The sequence below is a fragment of the Camellia sinensis genome, chromosome 10 (assembly GCF_055761805.1).
Source record: "Camellia sinensis isolate YWXY chromosome 10, ASM5576180v1, whole genome shotgun sequence".
Classification (NCBI taxonomy): domain Eukaryota; kingdom Viridiplantae; phylum Streptophyta; class Magnoliopsida; order Ericales; family Theaceae; genus Camellia; species Camellia sinensis.
The window spans coordinates 57,708,378-57,731,515 of record NC_138970.1 but is presented as its reverse complement, the minus strand read 5'-3'; the positions used below and the strand labels follow the sequence as shown (position 1 = coordinate 57,731,515).

The 23,138-nt window shown below is 36.9% G+C and overlaps 3 protein-coding genes across 4 annotated transcripts in view; all 3 read right to left on the bottom strand.

Annotated features, from left to right (window-relative positions):
- The window catches only part of LOC114306132 (arginine biosynthesis protein ArgJ family), a 45,467-nt gene extending 32,163 nt beyond the window's left edge, over window positions 1-13,304 (bottom strand). For both annotated transcript variants that reach the window (XM_082893236.1, XM_082893235.1), the window contains exons 1-2: window positions 12,977-13,304; window positions 12,564-12,689 (exon numbers count right to left, since the gene is read on the bottom strand). In XM_082893236.1, the coding sequence (XP_082749362.1) occupies window positions 12,564-12,689; window positions 12,977-13,036 (186 nt within the window). In that variant the 5' untranslated portion in view covers window positions 13,037-13,304. The remainder of the gene's footprint in view (window positions 1-12,563; window positions 12,690-12,976) is intronic.
- Window positions 8,256-10,171, bottom strand: LOC145801505 (uncharacterized). Its single transcript, XM_082893237.1, has 2 exons — window positions 9,354-10,171; window positions 8,256-9,273 (listed from the first exon to the last, which is right to left on the bottom strand). The coding sequence occupies exons 1-2, from the start codon at window positions 9,831-9,833 to the stop codon at window positions 8,440-8,442; spliced, it is 1,314 nt and encodes a 437-aa protein (XP_082749363.1). The 5' UTR covers window positions 9,834-10,171; the 3' UTR covers window positions 8,256-8,439.
- A 2,163-nt stretch (window positions 13,305-15,467) lies between the features above and the next one.
- On the bottom strand, window positions 15,468-22,808 carry LOC114306120 (RNA-binding (RRM/RBD/RNP motifs) family protein). The gene is made up of 3 exons (XM_028251314.2): window positions 22,384-22,808; window positions 16,876-16,944; window positions 15,468-15,971 (listed from the first exon to the last, which is right to left on the bottom strand). The coding sequence occupies exons 1-3, from the start codon at window positions 22,496-22,498 to the stop codon at window positions 15,736-15,738; spliced, it is 420 nt and encodes a 139-aa protein (XP_028107115.1). The 5' UTR covers window positions 22,499-22,808; the 3' UTR covers window positions 15,468-15,735.
- Window positions 22,809-23,138: the final 330 nt, after the last annotated feature.

The following is a 23,138-nucleotide window of genomic DNA, read 5'->3' as shown; positions in this document are numbered from 1 at the left end:
GATGGGTAGTAGTATGACCTGGAGTTCAGGCCGAGAATAGCAATTAAAGGCCAAGTTTTGGCCGACTTCGTGGCAGAATTCACGCCCGAAACCATCAAGCATCGGCTCCGTTGAGCCAGGATGAGCATTGTCCCAGCAAGCAAGGAGAATCCCAGTCAAAGGCAAAAGATCAAAGGAAGGAAAAACTCAGACCCTGCAGCATCTACATCGGCGACTCATTCAGACTGTTTGTCGATGGAAGTTCGAACTGACAAGGAGCGGGGGCAGGAGTACTGCTGATATCTCCAGATGGAGAAATTATAGAACAGTCCATCCGTTTAGGGTTCAAGGCCTCAAACAACGAAGCGGAATACGAAGCATTAATTGCAGGGCTAAAACTGGCAGCAGCAGCAAAAGCAGATGAGGTAATTATTTTTTGTGATTCATAACTTATTGTTAACCAGTCAACAGGAGAATTTGCAGCCAGAGACGAAAGGATGTCGGCATACGCAAAAGAGGTCATCAGATTGGCAGCCCTATTTCAGAACTGCCGACTACTCCAAGTTAGCCGAGATGACAACGCCCACGCCGACGCGTTGGCTAACCTGGCAAGTTCAATGCAGACTGGAAAAACAAGAACAATTATGATCGACTATATGTCGGGCCCGAGCATAGAACCAGAGAGCACAGAGCAGGAAGCAATGTGTGTGGACATGGGGCCAAGCTGGATGGATGCAATTGTTGCATTCCTGAAAGAAAGAAAGCTGCCGGAAGATCGTAAGGAGGCACACAAAATCAGATTGAAATCAGCAAGATTCAGTCTGACAGAAGATGGACACTTCTACAGAAGGTCCTTCACTGGATCCCTTTTAAGGTGCGTAAGCAGGTTGAAGATTTCTTATATGAAATTCATGAAGGAATTTGTGGAAGCCATGCTGGGGGCAGATCTTTAGCCCACAGGGCCATTACCCAGGGGTATTGGTGGTACTTAGAAAATATGAAGAAGAAGAACTCCGAAAATATGAGGAAGAAGGAATATATTTCTGTTATATTCAAAACTTCTTATCTTAGAAGACCAAATGACACTCCTTATATAGGAGATATTACAAGCATCATCATAACCCATTATATGCCACTTACATATTATATATTACCACTATCTACCACTATCATATTATATACATGCCACTATCTACCACCAACACCACTATCATATTCTATACATGCCACTATCTACCACCAACACCACTATCATATTCTATACATACCACTATCTACCACCAACACCACTATCATATTCTATACATGCCACTATCTACCACCAACACCACTATCATATTATATACATGAACACAATTTCCAGCACTCCCCCTCAAGCTGGTTTGAAGATATCTTCCATAGCCAGCTTGCTAGTCAGCTTATCAAATTGCTTCTTGTGTAGTCCCTTCGTTAGCACATCAGCTAATTGTTCACCTGTTGGAAGGTAGGTCATACAGATTATGCCAGCATTGATTTTCTCCTTGATGAAATGTTTATCCACTTCTATATGTTTTGTGCGATCATGTAGAACTGGATTATGAGCTATAGATATAGCTGCTTTGTTGTCACAATAGACCTTCATAGGTGTCGGGTGAGAAAGCTTTAATTCTTCAAGAATTCTTTTAATCCACATTACTTCACAGATTTCATGGGCAACAGCTCTGAACTCTGCTTCTGCACTACTTCTAGCTACCACATTCTGTTTTTTACTCCGCCATGTAACTAGGTTCCCACCTACAAAGGAGCAGTATCCGGATGTTGATCTCCTGTCTGTAACACTTCCTGCCCAGTCTGCATCTGTGTATACTTCAACTTGAAGATGTCCATGTTTCTTGAACAGTAAGCCTCTCCCTGGAGTTCCTTTCAAATATCTTAAGATCTTATAAACGGCCTCAAAGTGCTCTGCCCCTGGTGAGTGCATGAACTGACTTACCATGCTGACTGCAAAGGCAATATCAGGCCGCGTATGAGACAAGTAAATCAATTTCCCTACAAGTCGCTGATATTGTTCTCTCTCTTTGACTTCTTCAGCCTTAGCAGCTTGTAACTTCAAGTTAGGCTCGATCGGAGTCTCCGCCATCTTACAACCAAGCATACCTGTTTCTCCAAGGAGATCAAGAACATATTTTCTCTGATTAACGAATATACCTTCCTTGGATCTTGCAAATTCCATTCCGAGGAAATACTTGAGGGCTCCCAGATCCTTAATGTGAAATTCTTTTGCGAGTTTCTCTTTGAGGGCTGCTAACTCTGCTTCATCATTACCAGTTAAAATGATGTCATCAACATAAACAATCAAAATTGCAATTTTACTGTTTTTTGAATGTTTATAAAATATTGTGTGATCTGCTTGACTCTGCGAGAAGCCACAACTGATAACTGCCTTCCCAAAGCGTTCAAACCACGCTCTTGGTGATTGTTTGAGTCCGTATAATGACTTGTTCAATCTGCATACTCTGTCACTTCCAAGTCTCTGCTCAAATCCCGGCGGTAGGCTCATGAACACCTCCTCTTCAAGATCACCATTGAGAAATGCATTTTTAATGTCAAGTTGATGTAGAGGCCAATCTGAATTTACTGCAAGAGATAACAGTACTCTGATGGAATTTATTTTAGCAACAGGAGCAAACGTCTCCTGATAGTCGATCCCATAAGTTTGAGTGAAGCCTTTAGCCACCAGTCTCGCCTTGTATCTCTCAACGCTTCCATCTGCGTTACATTTTATCGTAAACACCCATTTACACCCAACTGTTTTCTTGTCTTTGGGTAGATCAACTATCTCCCAAGTACCACTTCTCCTTAAAGCATTCATCTCCTCCATGACTGCTAATTTCCAATTCGGATCATCCAATGCTTCATGTATATTCCTTGGAACAAACAAGTGTGAAATCCTAGATGTGAAAGCTTTATGGTTTTTAGATAGTCTTTGATAGGAGAGGTAATTTGCAATAGGATGTTTAATGCAATTTCGGACACCTTTCCTAATTGCTATAGGTACATCAAGGTCGGAAATAGAAGGAATAGGATTATCTAAAATTTCGATGCCAGAACTCGGGTGGACATTCGGGTCATTAGGATGGACATTCGGGTCATTATTCCTCAGATGAAATCGCTTCCTAGTATAAACCTGAAGCTCAGGATTTAGATCATTTTGTAGTACTTCTCCCCCTAAACAAGAATCTTCTTGGCTAGGCACCATAGAACTTGGTTCTCCTAAGTGATCATTATCAGACAGATGTGGTTTTTGTGTAGGATAAATGACATTGGGGAGCGGGATAGAAATATCCCAAAAACGGTCTTCTACTCCACTTGTCTCCCCCTGAAGAGAAGTGTTGGGGAAATAGGATTTTGTTTCCACAAATGACACATCCATACTCACATGAAATTTCTTGTTTTGAGGATCGAAGCACTTATACCCCTTTTTGTTTGAGGAATAACCCAAAAAAACACATTTTATAGCACGGGGGTCAAGTTTTGAACGAAATTGACTGGGAACATGAACATAGGCAGTACATCCAAAAACTTTGGCGGGTAAATCAGAAAACAACCTCGTGTCAGGAAAAAAAGTTTTGAGACAATCAAAAGGTGTTTTGTATGTTAACACCTTTGTAGGCATCCTGTTTATCAAATAAGAGGCTGTTAAAATTGCTTCACCCCATAAATATTTAGGAACATGCATGTAAAACATTATAGCACGTGCTACTTCAAGTAGATGTTTATTTTTTCGTTCTGCAATGCCATTTTGTTGAGGGGTATCCCGACATGTAGATTGATGAAAAATTCCATTTTTTTCCAAAAACTCACCCAACTGCTCATTGAAATATTCTGTTCCATTATCAGAATGTAAAATACCAATTTTGGTTTGAAATTGGTTTTCAATCATATTGTAAAAATTTGTGAATAAATTTTTCACGTCAGATTTTTTATTCATCAAATAAATCCAACATAAGCGGGTATGGTTATCAATAAATGTAACAAACCATCTTTTACCAGAAAGAGTAGTGATTTTAGAAGGGCCCCAAACATCACTATGAATCAAATAAAAAGGTTTTGAAGCCTGGTAAGGTTTTGGCAAATAAGTAGAGCGATGAAATTTTGCAAAAATGCAACTTTCACAATGAAAAGAAGAACAATCAATCCCTTTAAATAATTCTGGAAATAAATGTTTCAGATAAAGAAAACTAGGATGTCCTAGCCTATAGTGCCATAGCATTATTTTTTCTCGAACAGAGATTGAACTAGTACTATTAAAGCTCTGAGCTTTTTTATTACTAACAGGTACTTCATCAAAGTAGTAAAGACCTTCAAGCATCCTAGCACGCCCAATCATCATCCCCGAGTTCTGGTCCTGAAGTTCACAATGGGATTCAAAAAATGTAACACGACAATTAGAATCCTTAGATAGTTTACTGACAGACAAAAGGTTACAGGCTAAGTTGGGGACGTGAAGAACAGCATTGAGATTAATTTTCTCAGTTAGTTTAATAAATCCTTTTCCTGCAATAGGTGAAAAACTACCATCGGCTATTCTGATTTTGTCATGACCAGAACAAGGGAAATAGGTACTAAATAAATGGGAAAAACTAGTCATGTGATCGGAGGCACCGGAATCTATGATCCACGGAGAGAAGTTTAGGCAAGAGAAGGCTTTAGGATTTCTACCTGTTTGTGCCAACAAAACACTAGGAGTACCGGTTGAGGAGTTGGATTTTATCAGCTTTAAGAGTTGATCAATCTGCTCTTTGTTGAAGGGACCTGAATCGGCTTCATTAGCGGTAGGAAAGCCACGATTCTTCTCTCCTTGTTTGCTGCTTTTCCAGTTGGCAGGTTTGCCATGGATCTTCCAACACGTTTCGCGTGTATGGCGAGGCTTGTTGCAAAAATCACACCAGAAGCGTGACTTATCATCAAACCTGCGCTGGTAATTTGCAGCCTTGTTGGCCGCAGCATCGCTAATTAAAGCAGAAATTTCAATTGATTCACCATTACCTTTTTTCTTAAGCATGACGGTCCTTCGGCTCTCTTCCCTTCTGACTTCGGCAAATACTTCGCCAATGGATGGGAGAGGAGGTCTGCCAATAATTCTTCCTCGCACTTCATCGAACTCAATGTTGAGGCCGGCAAGAAACTTGTAAATACGGCTGTCTTCCACAGTTTTCTTGTGGTGGTTGCAGTCGTCAACCGATTTCCATTCGTATGTGTTGAAGATGTCAAGATCCTGCCACAACCTTTTCAACGAATTGAAATATTTGGTGACGGAATCATCTCCTTGACGAATCTCTCCCAACTTCAAAGTTAATTCGAAAACTTGAGATTGATTTCCTAGGTCAGAATACATCTGACTAACATTATCCCACAATTCTTGTGCAGTAGTATAGCACATGTAATTAGAGCTTATATCCTCCTCCATGGAATTGACCAACCATGTCATAACCATGGAGTTTTCAGCGTCCCAACTGTCGAACAGCGGATCATTAACAGCAGGAGCCTTCTTGTCACCAGTGATGTAACCGATCTTTCCTTGCCCACGGATATACATCCGGACAGATTGTGACCAGCGGAGAAAATTATCACCATTTAGGCGGATGGTGGTGATTTGGACAGAGTGAGAGTTGGACGTTTTCACCGGAATGGCAGCGGCAGGGGTTGAAGTGGTTTCGGACGTGACTTCCGACATGGCTACGACGGTTTTAGGGCTGCTGTGTTTTTTGTTGCTCTGATACCAACTTAGAAAATATGAAGAAGAAGAACTCCGAAAATATGAGGAAGAAGGAATATATTTCTGTTATATTCAAAACTTCTTATCTTACAAGACCAAATGACACTCCTTATATAGGAGATATTACAAGCATCATCATAACCCATTATATGCCACTTACATATTATATATTACCACTATCTACCACTATCATATTATATACATGCCACTATCTACCACCAACACCACTATCTACCACCAACACTACTATCATATTCTATACATACCACTATCTACCACCAACACCACTATCATATTCTATACATGCCACTATCTACCACCAACACCACTATCATATTATATACATGAACACAATTTCCAGCAGTGGTCCTACATGCAAAAGGATGCTGAAGCCTACGTGAAGAAGTGTGAACAATGCCAAAGGTTTGCACCTTTGATACATCAGCCAGCAGCTGACCTGAACCCAGTATCCAGCCCTTGGCCGTTTGCCCAATGGGGCATGGATCTTGTTGGGCAACTTCCCCAGGCAACTGGGCAGAGAAAATACTTGCTGATAGCAACAGATTACTTTACGAAGTGGATAGAGGCAGAACCTCTTGCCAAAATCCGAGATGTGGACGTCAAGAACTTTATATGGAGAAACATCATCACCAGATTTAGGATTCCAAGAGCAATAGTTGCCGACAACGGAACGCAGTTTGACAGCAAACTCATCAAGAACTTTTGTGCGAAATTCAAGATCAATAATTACTTTTCAACACCAAGTTTTCCCCAAAGTAATGGGCAAGCAAAAGCATCCAACAAAGTAATTTTGGATGGAATAAAGAAGAGGCTGCAGGCAGCAAAAGGAAAGTGGGTAGACGAATTGCCTAACGTGCTTTGGGCGTATCGGACTACGCCGAGAAGATCAATAGGGGAATCCCCCTTTGCCATGGCTTATGGCACAGAAGCAGTCATCCCATTGGAGATCGACATCCCAGGGATCAGAACCCAGGGAGTAGAGAATGGCACCAATGACATACTCTTAGCCCGAGATCTGGATCTTTTGGAAGAACGAAGAGAGAAGGCTGCAATTCAGCTCGCAGTATACCAGCAACAGCTTGCCAGAGCTTACAACAAGAAGGTCAATCCAAGAGATTTTCAAGTCGGCGACCTAGTCCTGAGAAAAGTCGTCGGCAACAAGAAGGATCCCAGAGAGGGCAAGCTTGGCCCAAACTGGAAAGGACCCTACATAATTACTTCGGTATTAGGCAATGGAGCTTATCGGCTTGAAGATAACGAGGGCAAAGCACTGCCAAGACCTTGGAACACTTGTAATTTGAAATTCTTCTATCATTGGATGTGCACTATTTTTGGCCGATGTCATCAATAAAATCTTTTCCCTTTTCTTTAAAACACGTATGATTAATAAAGTTACATATTGGTGTTTTTAGAGACATGAATAATAAGAACCCAAGTAGAACTCAGGTTCACATTGGGGGCAGAGAGAAGACAGAGACACTTAATTCACTTGTTGAAATTTGTAGCAATTTACAAGTTGGAGTTAAGCTAATTCCTTATCTTCACTTGTTGAAATTTGTAGCAATTTACAAGTTGAAGTTAAGCTGAGATGGTTCCTTATCTTCACTTGTTGAAATTTGTAGCAATTTACAAGTTGGAGTTAAGCTGATTCCTTATCTTTACTTGTTGAAATTTGTAGCAATTTACAAGTCGAAGTTAAGCCGAGATTATTCCTTATCTTCACTTGTTGAAATTTGTAGCAATTTACAAGTTGGAGTTAAGCTGATTCCTTATCTTCACTTGTTAGCAATTTACAAGTTGAAGTTAAGCTGAGATGGTTCCTTATCTTCACTTGTTGAAATTTGTAGCAATTTACAAGTTGGAGTTAAGCTGATTCCTTATCTTCACTTGTTGAAATTTGTAACAATTTACAAGTTGAAGTTAAGCTGAGATGGTTCCTTATCTTCACTTGTTGAAATTTGTAGCAATTTACAAGTTGAAGTTAAGCCGATATTACTGTTTCTCTTCATTTGTTGAAATTTGTAGCAATTTACAAGTCGAAGTGAAGCCGAGGTCATAGTTTGCACACTTATAGCAATCTACAGGTTGGCCCAACCAAAGAAAATGCTTAACACTTGTTGAAATTTGTAGCAATTTACAAGATAATGTTAAGCCGACATGTGATCATCTTTTGAAATTTGCAGCAATTTGCAGGTTGAAGTAAAAGCTAAGTATATTGTTTAAACACTTGTTGAAATTTGTAGCAGTTTACAAATAGATCATTGCTTAAAACACTTGATTGAAACATTGAGAAACGTTCGCAAAATTGACATTGAATAGTATATGTCTTACACTTGTTGAAATTTATGAAAAGTTTGCAGGTCAGTATCTTGTCGAAGTAAAGCTTGTAGTTATTATACCCGAGATATATAACCCCGAGAAGATTGTACAAAGGTGGCAAAATATGAAAGGCATACAAAATATTCTAAGTATAGAACCATGCAGAAGCAAATCAAGAGAAATTAAAAGATTAAAGCATCCATAAAAAAACAGTTGCAGTTGTGTACAAAAGAAGGCACTACGGCCTACCAGAAGTAAATTGTTTCGAAATAACAAAGAAAGGCACATCGGCCATGAAAGGAAGCTTACATTGTCCAGAAAACAAAACAAAGTACAAGGGTGCAAAAGAAAAGACATGAAAGTTAAGACTTTTCAGCATCAGCAACTGGCTGGATCTGAACCTCAGAAATCTCCTGAAGAGATACCTCGGCTTCCTCATCTGCAGCAATTTCGGCGTCGATCTCGGCAAGGGTTTCATCAACGCTCTTGCTGATTTGAGGAATGTCGGATGAACCCTGCTCCGGGGTAGCCTCCTTGATAACATCATCGCCATCATTATCTTGAGTCAGGTCCAGGACCTGCTCATTCAGAGAAGGAGACTTAGCCCCAACAGCCTCCTTGGATTTTCTTATTAAACCCTCCTCCTCACCCCCCTCCACATCTTCAAACTCAGATTCGGATTCTTCTTCAGAATGACTTGGAGGAGGAGGGGGAGGGAATGGCAGAGGGATATCATCAGCCTTGCGCAATGGCGAGTCATCTGGGATGTTGAGCTTTTTGGCAAGGGCCATCCAACCAAGGGAGAAACCCCTGTTGCATGCCTGCCTAACTTGCAGTTTGTACTCCTCAATGACGTCGGCCATTCCTTGAGCATAAGCCTTCTCGTCAGCCTCCTTAATCTCAGCATCTTTGGTAACTAAGGCCTCCTGAAGTTCCTTTTCGGCTTGGACCTTTTTGTCTTCGGCCTCTCTCTTTTCGGCCTCGGCGACCTTCTTAATAGCCTCGGCAGATTCAGCCTTTTCCTCGGCAAGGGTTTGGGCTTTGGTGGCAGCCTCAGCCTGGTCTTCCAGTTTTTTCATCTTTAATTGAAGAGTTTTGTTCTCCTTTTTAAGGGCAGAAACCTCTCTCTTCAGGTCAACCAACTTTGCTCTGTTTTCAAAAGCTTGCATGGAAAGAGAGTGGGCATGTTGGATGGCCTGAAAGAACACAAGGCACAAATTGTTACAAGATTTTACAAAGTAAGAGAGAAAACAAATTTCAGCACAAAGGCACTTACTTGGACAGAGCGTTGCAGCATAAAGGCGTAGTTCTCATACTCACTCATCTTGGCATTCCGCTTAAGATCGCCTGGGAGGAGTAGAGCAGTACTGAGTGCCACGCCGACGTTTATATCATCGGCGCTGTCGCTGGCAAGGACAGGCTTATCTTCTAGAGTGATCTCAGGTGTCCAGGGGACTTTTGGTATTCTGGAACCCGAGGTCGTTGCAGACGATGACCTCGGCTTCTTTGATTGGGTGGACTCTGATAGCTGGGCCTCAGCAGACCTTTTTGCAGAAGCAGAAGCAGTTTTTTTACTCTCAGCCAATTGTGAGATGGGCAGAGCATCCTCAGCCTCAACCTCAGTAGCTTTGGCCTTAGGCTGAACCCTTTTTGTTCTTTTTGGCTTTGGTGGGGGCATGGATTGGGTTGGTCCAGCATCAACATCAACTGGGAGGTCGGCTAGGAGATCTTGGGCAACAGGCTTCGGGCGACCCATCTCAGCAGTTTTGACAAGTCGTCGCCGACGTTTTCTTTCGGATATTGGGACCAAGTATGGAGCTGAAGTTGATGGTTGATCGGCTGGATCAGAGGTTGACCCTTGGTCAGCCCGAGATGTTGATGCGGTTTGTAAAGTGGTAGCAGAGGGAGGAGATAAGCTCTTCTTCTTTCTTTTTGGGACGTCGGGCAATGTAGACTTGTACGTCGGAATAAAATTCAGTACCAGTGGAGCCTTGCGCTTTTGGATTGGCAGATCTAGGAGCCTCTTTAAGTCTTTGCTGGGAACGTAGGATTGGCGAAAGTCTTTTGGTGGCTTACGAACGTCTGCAAGAAGAAACAGACATTAGAAACAGATAAAATATTGAAGACTTGAACAGAAACAACTAAGTATTGACACTGGGCTCTTACTCTTGCCCTCTTTAACTGATCGGGGAAGAGGGTAGAGATGGGCGTCCTCGTCTGCGCCAAACTCCTAATTTCCCGAAACAATAACATAATCATCTCCAACCCCCTTGTTGGAGTCTGGGAGGTCGGCTACGATTTTGAATTCAGTGGACCTCGGCTTAAGATAATAGACGAAGCCTTTTTCCTTCAGGTTAAGGGGGCACATGGTATAACAGTACTGGATGTCGGCAAGGGTGATCCTAGCATTCTCCTGCCTAACTAAAACTATGATGCCATTGATCACTCGATAAGAGTTTATAGCAAGTTGCATAGGATTCAACTTGTAAAAGTGAAGAATTTCGCGAAAGAGAATGTTAAGTGGGAGCCGGAGTCCGCACTCAGTAAAAGCTACTATGGAAAAGGGCATTGAATCATCTATGGGCATGATGGAGTCGTTATCTTCAGCCAGCCTCAGATGAACATCGGCAGGAATAGAGAACTCTTGCCTAAAGTACTCAAGTTTGGTCGGGGTGTCTACCCTATGTCTCCACATACCCATAACGTCGGCCTAAAATCCGAGGGCTAGGTTTCAGAAAGAAGATGCTCTTAAGAGGATTATCGGACCTCGGCGAAACCCTAGGTATATGCTGGTAAGGATTGTTTCAGTTTTTTTCTAAGAATTGATAGGTTCTATAGACAAATCCCAAACCTAAATCTATGAAGGCAAAGATTAAAAGTAAAAATTGAAGGTAGAAATCTGGCAAAGACACAAAAAACAGAAAACAAAGGCGAAGTTTCAGAAACAAGAACAGGGATGGGCTATCAAGAACATGAAGAATACGAGAAATAAAGGACCAAGATCAGTGGCAAAAATACAGTGAAGTGGTGCAACGGTGCGTGTGTTCAAGGTATTGGCAAGGGTCAAATCAAAGAGTAAACACATTCAGATGAATGATTCACAAAATAGATATTTGAGCAAGGCAGTAATAACAGGAGATTCCAGAAATGGTCAAGAATTGAAATCAGAAGGAACAGTTGCTTACCAGAAAAAATGAAGCCGATGTGAGGACTGCCGAAATCAGTCGGTAGTTACAGATGTGGCAGAACGACGAAAGTTCCACCAGGAAGACAAACACAGAGCTTGGAAGCTTCAGCAATGGCGGATTCGAGAGAACGAGTTTAGAGAGAGAAACAGCAAATGCAATAGTGAAAAAATGAAAGAAGAAGGAAGAGTTTTTGTCAAAAACCAAAAACGGCGGCAAAAGATAATCAATGCGCCTGGAGCAGCGCATACGTCAGGCGGCGTACGCAGGAAAAACGTGGTTTATAAGCACGTCACAAACACGGACCAATAAGGTAAAGACGCGTAAGAGAAACAGTTGAGAAGTGATGCATGACAGCTCATGCGCGTGGGAAAGTTCACTGGAATTCTTGTTCTCCAAAGAGAACATGTCGGCTTGAAATAAATGATCTCGGCTGAAGAGTTTGTAAGCCAATGCATAAAAAGAGATATCGATATAGGTTCCATCACCTCAGAATACCGAGGTAATAGAACCTAGGGGGCAGTTGTGGAGATATATTTTCTGAGTACCAACACGAGGCATGGTGACGCCGACGTGTCAGCCGAGGTGCCACGTGTCGTGGTAGTTATGCCGAGGTTATCTTTGGCGAGGCCGAGGTGATCTCCGAAGATATCGGAATCCGAGATAAGCGGATAAGGGACAAGAGTCCTAAAGTAAAGAGAAAACTTAGCCAAGATAAGGATAAGACTCTTAGGGAGTTTATCTTTATCTCTTGAAGAGTCCAAAGTCAGTATTGAATTGGAGTCCATAGAAGTCAGGCTTCTAGTGGGACTTGGATTAAGTAAACTATAAAAGAAAGGCACCCCCGTGGGTCTAAGGTACGCAAATTATGTTTTGAGCAATAAGTTTAGCACTTGATTATCTTTGAGAGATATACTGACTTGATCGTCAGAGTGCCCCCGAGTGGAAGAGCCACCGCCGGAGCCTTTTTCTTTCTGTTACAAATTTGCTAAAGTCATCTATTCTGCCGGTGCTCTCCAGCTGGTTACTAAGCGGACAGTGTGGTCGGAAAATCACCCACAGAGTTACACAAATTCAATAGTTAATCATATATCTAGCCGAAAAGAAATGAATGGGTATAAGAGAGGTTGCGACCTGGCACGATTATAAATCTTCCCTAACACCGTGGCACATGTTTGATGTATGTATGTGCATATATAGATACGTGTGTGCATATTACTATATATGTATGTATGCAATATCAAAACTCAAAACCAAATTGCAATACAAGGAAAACTGAAACCATAAGCAACGATCCTCACCTGCTTCCACGGCCCTTCGGGCACAAGTATCGGAGCTGCCGGTATGTAATTCCAGGCCTCATTTGCAGTCGATGCAACTGCGAATACCCTATAATCCCTCACCGAAGAACCCAACGAGCTGAAACTCTGCAACATAAATATATTTTACTTCACAATTCTCAGTTTTTCTAAACTCATTCTCGTAATGCAAACTCACTAGATTAATGCCCAAAATACAAAGGACAAAATATAAATTCTCAATCATTTTTGCTTCTTTAAAATTCATAATTCAAACTCTAATGTTTTTCCATAAACACAAATTGATCGTTAGTTCATCAACTCCAAGGTTCAGTCCCTTGTCATTTTCCTTGGTTTTCTTTGAAACCAAACGGAGGTGGGAAAACAGTATACTGTTTGGCAAGTCTAGTACTGACCTTACGATGATTCAGTTCAGAGAATCTGATCGAAACGTATTGGGAAAAGCAGAGAGACATTGTTGAGTGTATTGTTGTAGAGAAATGCTCTGAATATTGCTAGGGTTTTGCTATTGTGGGAGTGAAAGTGGAGGGAGGGGTTTAAATATAGGAGGCAATGAAGGGTCGCAAGTGCTTGTGCCGGCGGAGTGCAAAATTGTTTGTTGGTTCCAAATTGGATTCCTTTCGGGCATGGAAAGATTTTCCCGCACATGTTTGGCAACTGGGAAAAAGTGTCTTATTGGGAAACCTAGAATATAGGTTTTAGCACAGAAAATGGTATAGATTCAAAAATTTTGTCAGATATTTAATTATTTATTTAGGTAAAGTTTGGTATACTTCAAATAATTTATCTTTTAATCTTTTTATCTTTTTTTTATCACATCATCTCTCTATTTTTCTGCATATTTTTTCATAAAAAATTAAAAAATACACTTATTTAGGTCATCTCAAATAACCCCTTAATAAAAAATTTGATATTTTTAACCTTAGACTTTAACAAGTGTAAAAATGGAATGAGTCTAAAATATTCTTGGACTTACTTTTAATATTGCAAACAATATGTTCTTATCACTTATTATAAATTGATTAGCATATTCACACTAAAATTTGAGAAAATGATTAAACTCTCTTAAAACTCATCTCTTAATTGATTGAAATTGTTAAACACCTATTTTAATAAATTAGGAGTAATATTTTAGAGGTTAGTATTACTCATAAAATTTATCGTGCTAATAGTTGTGAATATGACAAAAAAAAACAGAAAAGAAAAAAAGTGATCAAATAAATTATAATTAAAACTAAGAAATTTATGTGTAGGTCTTAGTAGATGACTTATTGTTCAATAAGTTCTATAGTAATTAATGATGTTTTTCACAAACTTTATCTAAAAAGTCACTGATTGTTAATTTTCAACGATAGCTTGAAAATTGTCACAAAAAATGTCATAAATTATAAGTTTTAGCGACAGTTTAAAAAAAATCGTTACAAAAAAGTCACAATTTTTAAATTTAAGCGACAATTTGAAAGATGCATCATAAAAAAGTCACTAATTGTAAGTTTTAACGATAATTTATAAAAATTGTGATAAAAAAATCACTAATTATTAATTTTTGTGACATAAAAAAGCATCACAAAAAATTCTTTTTACCGACCATTTTATTAGAAGTTATTTTTATTAAGACTTGTTAGAACATATTGATAATTTACCTTTAAAACTATGGTATGAATGCTTTAATTTTTATAATGATTTCTTTTTGAAAACTTAACCAAACCAATAATCTAGTGAACATAGTTTTGATTCTGACTATTTGGTTTCATCTGGCCCACGGTTTATTGTTGGAAAATAATGTCACAAACCAAAATATTGGTGCCAAATACTTTTCTTTCACAATAAGGTAAACAAATCCATCATAATATCGGTATTTTTTAATAAATTATAAATACACTTTTTAAAATTTATATAAAATATAAACTATTTTTTATAATTTTAAAAATTATAAATATTTTCTTATCATAATTTTTTATTTAATAAAATTAACAAAAAAAAATTAAATTTCTAACTACTCTATTATATAACAATAAAACTATCAAAATTATTAATTGATATATTTTTATGACATCATTAAAAACTGTTATTTAACTTAATAATTTATTAATAAAAGAGGTCAGTTGTTATGCGATTAGAAGATTTAAAAGAATAAAATATAATTTTCAAAACTATTATGAAGTGCTGGCTTTGTTAACCAAAGTCAACATTTGATGAAAAGAAAATATAGATAATAGTCCAAATAATACATTAACAATACTAATTATTCCAAAATCTCTTTCCATGAATCCTCCAAGAATAATATTATAAATCTAAACTTAACTATTTAAAAATTATTCGAAATTATTATCGGTTCAAATTCATTCTATAAATGAATCTTACATTACACAAATTAATCTCAATCACATAATTTCTTTCAAAGTAAATTCGGAATAATTAAAGCGGGATACATAAAATTATTCATCCTCTAATTACTGAACATATGCTCGTCTATTCCATTTTTATCAAGGAAACCTCTTGACCTCTGATCATAAATTCATGTTGAACCATACCTCTCATCTATACCATTCTCACGTTTCTTAGTTAAAATTGTACCAAAGCCATCATTGCCTACTGTCATAGAGAAATTATGCATATAAATCTGACCTCATTTTTCTCCTTGTACTCCGTTCATTTCCATAGAAATCTTTCTAAAAAATATTTTTCATATTTTATGGAATTGATATAACAAAATGAAAAGCCCACAAGAAAATTTTCATGATTAATGAAAAACAAATTAATTTGAACAAAAAATATTCTCTTCTAAAAAGTATACTGCTAACTCCATACTATCACTGCCATCGCGGCCTCCACCACCAAACACAACCTCTAATACAATAATTTCACTGACGCAACCAAACATTACCTACCCAAAAAAAAAATATTCCATAGAAAATATTTTCCGTAACAAGTTCCATTCTACAACAACCAAAGGATTTAGCATAGCAATAGTATAAGTTCAAAATCATATGGTACCCAAAACAATGGTTTAATTAATTTTCCTCTTCACTTATAAATCCAGAAATGTCCGTCCAAGAACACCAATTCAAGATGGATTTGAAACAAAACCACTCATGACTAATTTCATTAAATGACTCTTAGCACAACGACACGAGCAAAAACTTTTCGGCAATTAACCACACCAACCGATGGTCTTGTTCACTCTGAAACCCGTTTCAGAAGGTTGTGACTCGGGTTGAGGTGGAGGTCTTGGTTCTCTTGGTTTGGCAGGATCAACAAAAATAACCCACCCATCCAAAAACTTGGCATTCATGTCCTTTCTCGCCTGCTCAGCGTCTTCTATGGATGCATACGTAACAAAAGCAAACCCTTTCGATCTTCCTGAGGCTCTATCTACGACAACTTTTGCTGCAAATCATCAAGGCAATATATCAGGATTTAATATTACTACTACAATTATTATATTTATTACTCTATTACTCACATTTCAACCCACCCTTCACCCTTAATTAGCTGACTTGCTAGCCTTCATATTTTCTTGTATTTTTATCATTTAGACACAAAACTATAGAGCCCCCATCTGGATTTGCATGAAAAGGTAAAATCATGCCTGATGTTAAAAAAGAAAGGGGGTATAAAATCATGGCCAATATTGATCGGTACACCATTTCTGTAGACTGTGAAAGCAAATCTTTATTCTTAGGGCTGTATCTGCTTTGAAACCCTTGATGTTACTTGGATGGAAGCAAAAAACTTCTTTAACTTGCAGAATCATTTTTTTTAACAACATAAAGAAGAAATAAATTTACATGAACCTCAAAGCATCCAAATCCCACTTTCCACGAAAACATAATAGAAATATCTGAAATACCAATCGTTTCAAACAGGTTTTGAAGGTTGACAAATTTGCAAATGAAGGTAAGAGAAAGACCACAAAAGGATTACAGTTACACGTAAGAATGGCCTCTCTCTCTCTCTCTGTCTCTCACACACACACACACACACAGAGTAAGTTTCACTTCCAAGAAAATGAACCGTCATAGGCAGGTTAGGACAAAGTATCTTAAATTCATAACGAGTAGTGGGGATGTTGGAAAAGGATATGGTTAGGACATTTCAGTCATTTCAATTACTTAGGAATAAGGTTTGAACATGAGAAACACTTCCATTCATTATGTATTATCATCATCATCTTCATCATTGTTGTTCTTGTTATTCTTCTTATCAGTTGTAGATCAGGATTAATGCTGAAGCTCCTATGAAGCGAGACTGAAATAAAACACTAATAAAAGCTAGAAATAGTCTTGGTTACCTTCAAGAAGTTGACCAAACGCCGAAAATGCTTCTCTAAGCTTTTCATCTGTTGTTAACCTTGAGAGGCCTGTAGAGCAAAGAGTCGATTATTCTTCAAAAAGAAGAAAAAAACAAAACAAAAGAAACAAAACGCATAAGATACAAACAGACACAGTGACCATTTCTATCTAGCATTTCAGACTTTCAAATCCATTCAACGTCAGACACAATGGCCATTTCTAGCTATTTGTAGAATCACCAAGCTTCTACATATTCTTCGGCTATCAGACTGTACTTGAAAGAATTATTAGCAATAAACCATTCATACAATATATTTCTTTTTTTCTCTCGTCTTCTACTTTTTTGTGTGTATTTGTCGGTGTGGTTTTTCTTCTCCTCTTTTTTTTTTTTTTTTTCTTTTGCACATGAAATGCAACTAAGTTGTAAGTAAATCTTCGGAGATTTCATACAAGCAGACAAAAACCATATTAGTAAAACTTTAGCACGTTACCAAAAAATAGCTTCAACCTAAGTGTGCCTCAAACAGGCAGCATTATTAGTTGGATTTACAATTTCGATAGCAAGAGGCTGAAATGATAACCAATCTTTTGATATTAATCATGTGTCAAATGGCAACCAGAGTTCCCCCAAACACTTCAGTGATTACAAGTTACCAATAACTAAAGAGGCTCCAAGAAACCTCACTGAAGTGCAAGAGGGAACTCCAGGGTACACCTGGCATATCCTTTCTTTGCATGTCTTCCTTACTTGTTAAGATAAATGCTTTATCCCAGTATTTATACTGAGGGACATTGAGAGGTGAGACATCTAAGGGATACTGCAATAGACATTGAACCTGGTCAGAATAGTGGGTTAGATGAGGGGTGGCATATACAGTCAAAAGAACTCATGGTTGTTCAATTACAGCCTCTCCTTCCAAGATTCCATGTGAGTGACAGTGAACCTCGGAGGAAGCTAACTCAGACAGGTCTAGGAGTGTTCTTGGCCACTTGCCACACTATCTTTCCCGTTCCCTATCTACCCACAATTGCGACCAGATTCATCGTCAGCAGCTTAATCTACTTACTTGACCTATTTCCTTCAACTTTTTCATTACAAAATGGTGAATTTAGCAATCTCAAAATATTTCCTATTTATTTTGTAAAATTTTACTTTAGGAGGAAACATATCCAAATACAATTGAATTAAATTCTAGAGAATGTGGAGTTTTGGTTGAACAAATGTAAAAAATAGTTATAATGGTCCAAAAAATAACAGTCTATGTTTCATTAAATGTTTGATCATTAACAAAAAATTGGTCTAATGTTTTATTTATCAAAACAAAATTGGTCTAATGTTAGGAAGTACTTAAACAGATTCTAAGACTGTGAGCTATAAACAAGAATTCCTATCATAGCACATTCATGTTGTGTATCGTGTTCCCATTCCCATTTCTCATACTGAAGTAATTCACATTCCAAGTAGCATTGGAAAAACTAAACAAACACTAAAGAAAAGAACCTGCCAGATTAGAGTTTCGGGCATGCTACTACAATTTTTTTATTATGAATTTATGACACTCACTGATTCCATTATAAACAGAAAAACATCTACTAGTATCATAAAAAACAAGCCTAGTTATCCACCCAAAAAAAAAAAAAAAGAAGCCTAGTTCATAGCTAGGTAACCTAAACCATTGGTTTAAAATGGAAAACCGCATTCCAAATTCACGAATTTTGAATAAATTTGGATCAACCATGGGTTATTTTGGTCAAATCCGCAAATTTAAAACAAATTCTATTTTAAGCCACACGTCTGACAGATTGCCATGAGAATTCAACATCTTCAAAAGGTCATTGCATTTGGAATCAAACATGCAACCTATGAAAGGCATAGTTGGTGCAATTTATTCAAGCTGCCATAGATTAATTTTTTTTTTAATTTTATTTTGGGAATCTATGCTAGTGTGTTTGATGTACTGTGGTGGGGGGGACAGTTGGGGAATGAATGCTTTTAGTTTCTTTTTTATTATTATTTCAACTTAGAAAAGATCACCACAAGAAATGCACTATCACCTATAAACCATCAAAGCATTTATTAATTATTTTGCAAGTATAGTTTATTTATTCAATAATCAATATATATTGCATCTGGTTTCTAAACAGAAAATAGTAATATGCCTTTGTTTGGTGCAAGAGGGAACTCCAGGGAACACCTGGCATATCCTTTCTTTGCATAAGATAAATACTTCATCACAAAATATATATTGATTTCCCCTCCTTTCATATAGTTATAAAGTGTGGTGACCTTTGGGCAAGAACTCATAGCTGCACAAACTACAGCCTCTCCTTCCAATATTCCATGTGATAGTGAGCCTCAAAGCAGACTAACTCACACAGGTCTAGGAGTTTTTGGCCACTTGCCAACTATCCATTCTCTATCCACCCACAATTGTGACCAAATTCATCATCAACAGCTTAATCTTCTTAGTTAGACCTATTTCCCTGAACTTTTTCACTACAAAATGGTGAATTTAGCAATCCAAAAAAAATTTCCTAATTATTTCATAAATGTTTATCTTAGGAGGAAAAAAATCTAGATACAATTGAATTGAATTGGGCTGACTGGAGTTTTGGTTGACAAATGTGAAATAGAAGTCGCAATGCTGCTAGAATAACAGTATGTTTTATTAGGTGTTTGATTGTTAACAAAAATTGATCTAATGTTTGGAAGTACTTAAATAACCTCTAGTGTGATCCAGTGGCGGAGCCAGAAATTTAATATAGGGGGGGACACTTATTAATTACAATCTCAAATTTTTTTCCCCCAATCAATAACGATAACATAATAATAATTTTCGAGCTAATGTTAAACATTAAAAATTAATATTCATTACAAAAAAAAAATTAATTTTAAACTTTTACAATTGACCCCAACGAGTTTTCATCTTTTGAAATCTTTCCATAATAGTATCATTGTAAATGCCATAAAAAATATCTCTCTCAATGTAAACAACCAAGCTATCATTCATCCATTCATCACCCATTCAGTCCTAGGGTTAATTTCGTGAATAAATGGGGAACTGAGGGTTTTTATTTTTAACTGATTTTTTGCTAATTTCTATTAATAGTTTAATCAAGGTATTATTTTGTTCTACTATTATTTGTAAAGAAATATTACTATTTAAGTTATCAGATTCTATTTCTTCACTATTATTAACACTCATATAAATGTTATTAGCAAGGCCGAGAAATCAGGCTCTGGTATCAATTTCAATTGCTAATTTTGAGAATTTAATTTAATATTAACTCTTTCAAAAAAAATTGTTGGTAATCGATACTTGCCTTTTCTAAGGATATTTTATTTTTAATCCAGATAATTCTCTGGTTATAATTTATTATAGATTATTCAGAAGCAATAACCAAAAAAGAATTTAATCTATTTAACTTACTTTATAATTTAGAAATATAATCTAAACTATCTTTTATTTCAACTCTAACTGTTGTAATTAAACAAATATAATTATTAATTAAGTATTCAAATTTTCATTATTATTATTTTATAATATTAAGTTTAATTAATTGTGATGGAAGATTTGTAATAACAGCTTTGTAGTGGTATGAAGAGAATACGGACATAAGTTTTGTGAAAGGGCTTGTGATGCAAGTTATATAATTATGATTAATTAAGACCCTTGGATTGTATTACTAGATGAGGTGGCAGAGTATGATGAAAGTGCAGGAAGATGGGTGGAGGGAAGAGTGCAAGAGGGGATCCACTTCCCTATTGGGGAGGGCAATGTATTAACTGCAGAGTGTGAAAGCCAGATCCCACTTTAAAAATATATATATATATATATATATTCAAAAGTCAGGGGGGCACGTGACCCCCGGAGCCCCACATCGCTCAGCCTCTGGTGTGATCTATACATGCTATTCCTATCATAGCACATTTATGTTGTATAGCACATTCTCGTTCCCATTTCTCATACCAAAATAATCCTAATTCCAAGTAACAGTTGAAAATCTAAACAAACACCAAAGAAAATAGCCTACTATGTTGGAGTTCCAGACATGCTGCTACAATTTCTTAGTTACGAATTTACAATGCATACATTGATTCCTTATAAACAAACAAAAATAAATAAAAATAAAAAACATGTACTAGAATTATCAAAAGCAAGCCTATTTCCTAGCTAGGTAACCTAATTCATGTATTTGAAATGGCAACCGCAAGCCAGAGCATGGATTCACGAATTTTGAACAAATTTGGTTCAAATTTGAGAGTTATTTCTGTCAAATGCACAAATTTAGAACAAATTCTATTTTAAACCATGCATATCTATCTTCCATGAGAATTCAACATCTTTTTCAAAAGGTCATGGAATTGGGAATCGAACACAACCTTTTCAAGGGTTTGTGTGATGCAATTTATTGGGACGACATGGATTTTTCTTTTAAATTTTGGAAATTTGTGACAGTGTATTTGGTATAGTATAACTTCTGCTTATATCTTATGAAACATAAATAAATTGAATGATGAGAGAAGAAGAAGAAAAAAAAACTAGGCAATGAATTCTTTTAGCTTCTTTTTTTATTTGAGTTTCTATTATATAAAGCGTACACTTGAGTTGGTACCAATGCTACCATGTTTTTTTACTTTTTTCCAAGAATGCCCTTTCTACCCAATAATTATCATCCTTTTCCATCCGTAATTGTCACATTTTTTCTCATTCATGGAATGCTAATCAATTTTTTTCAATCATCAAACTACCCAATAATTTAAATATAAAAATACAAATACATCGCATTTGCACTAGTATAATATAAATATATATAAGGATTATTTACACAGAGACGCCTAAACTATTGAGAAATATCACTTTGTTCCTTAAACTATAAAAAATATACAGAAAGACCTCCTAAATTATTAGAATGTTTCACTTTGACCAGTTTGTTAACAGTTCAATTTGTAAATTTTTAATTAAAGGACATTTGTATACTTTTATATAATTTAGAAGACAAAGTGATACTTCTCAATGGTTTAAGGTCTATTTGTGCGGATCAAAATGATACTTCTCAATACTTTAGGGTCTTAATGTGAATAATCCTATATATAAACAAAAACAAAAAAACACATTCATAAATAAATCAAATTTAAGCCTGTCATTTTATACAGAAATGGGAAAACTCATCGACACACCTCATCAGATCAGAATAAGATTACAGAGTATGAATAGCGAGGGTTAAATTTAAGGGAACACTATGGTGCACACCTTTATATCCAGAATGGCATAATTTCAATTTTTTAAGTCATAATCAAAAAAAGTGATGCTATAATAATATGTGATATAACTAAAAAAAAAAGAAAAAGAAAAAGAAAAAGCACCGTAACTAAAATAATATTATAATTAAAAAAAATTGATCGAAGAAAATTACATAATTAGGGTTCGTATAGTATAACTTTTTAAAGGGTTGAATTTCCCTAAATTGAATACATATATTTAGAGAGAGGGAGAGAGAGGTACCGCTAACGAAGAGCTTTGGAGAGGTGAGGGTTGAATTTGAACGAATCGAAGTGTAGTGTGATTGAAGAATCGACGAAGGCTTGAGAACGCGGCGAAGAGAAGAGGCAAATGCCATCGATTCACAACTTAAACGAAAAATGGATGGCTTTTGGGGGGTTTATAGAGGTTTATCGGACCTAATCCAACCAGCACTATTTTAATGCCCTAAAATTCTCATCTCCATGGTCGTTATTAAAATAATATATTTATAAAAATTTAAAAAAAAAAAAAAAATCAATACAAACCATTCAATAAGGAGGCTTTTCCCATATTAATTTATCATCTTAATTTTCAAACTAGATCTAGTTTGGACGGAATTCTCAAACTAGGCTAAAGTACTATTACAAATCACGCTTTCACTGTTTGGGGTCGAAAATTTGATGAACAGTGAAAGCGCTATTAGAAACTACGCTTTTAATTAAGAAAGCGTAGTTGCAAACCATATTTTTAACATAAATTTTTTTCTGAAGAAAACATGGTTCCAAATCACGCTTTTACTGTGCATGTCGTGTAATTTGTTTTTTGAATTCACTGTGCATATTCATTTTCTGAAGAAAACGTGATTCACAATCACGCTTTCATTGTGCATTGTTTTTTCTTAAGAAAACATGATTTGAAATCACGCTTTTACAACTTATATAAAAAACCCAAGCCTCCTCATTTGCCATCACGTTTTTTACACTTACGCTTTTTCGACTCTGGCTCTCCCTCTCCCT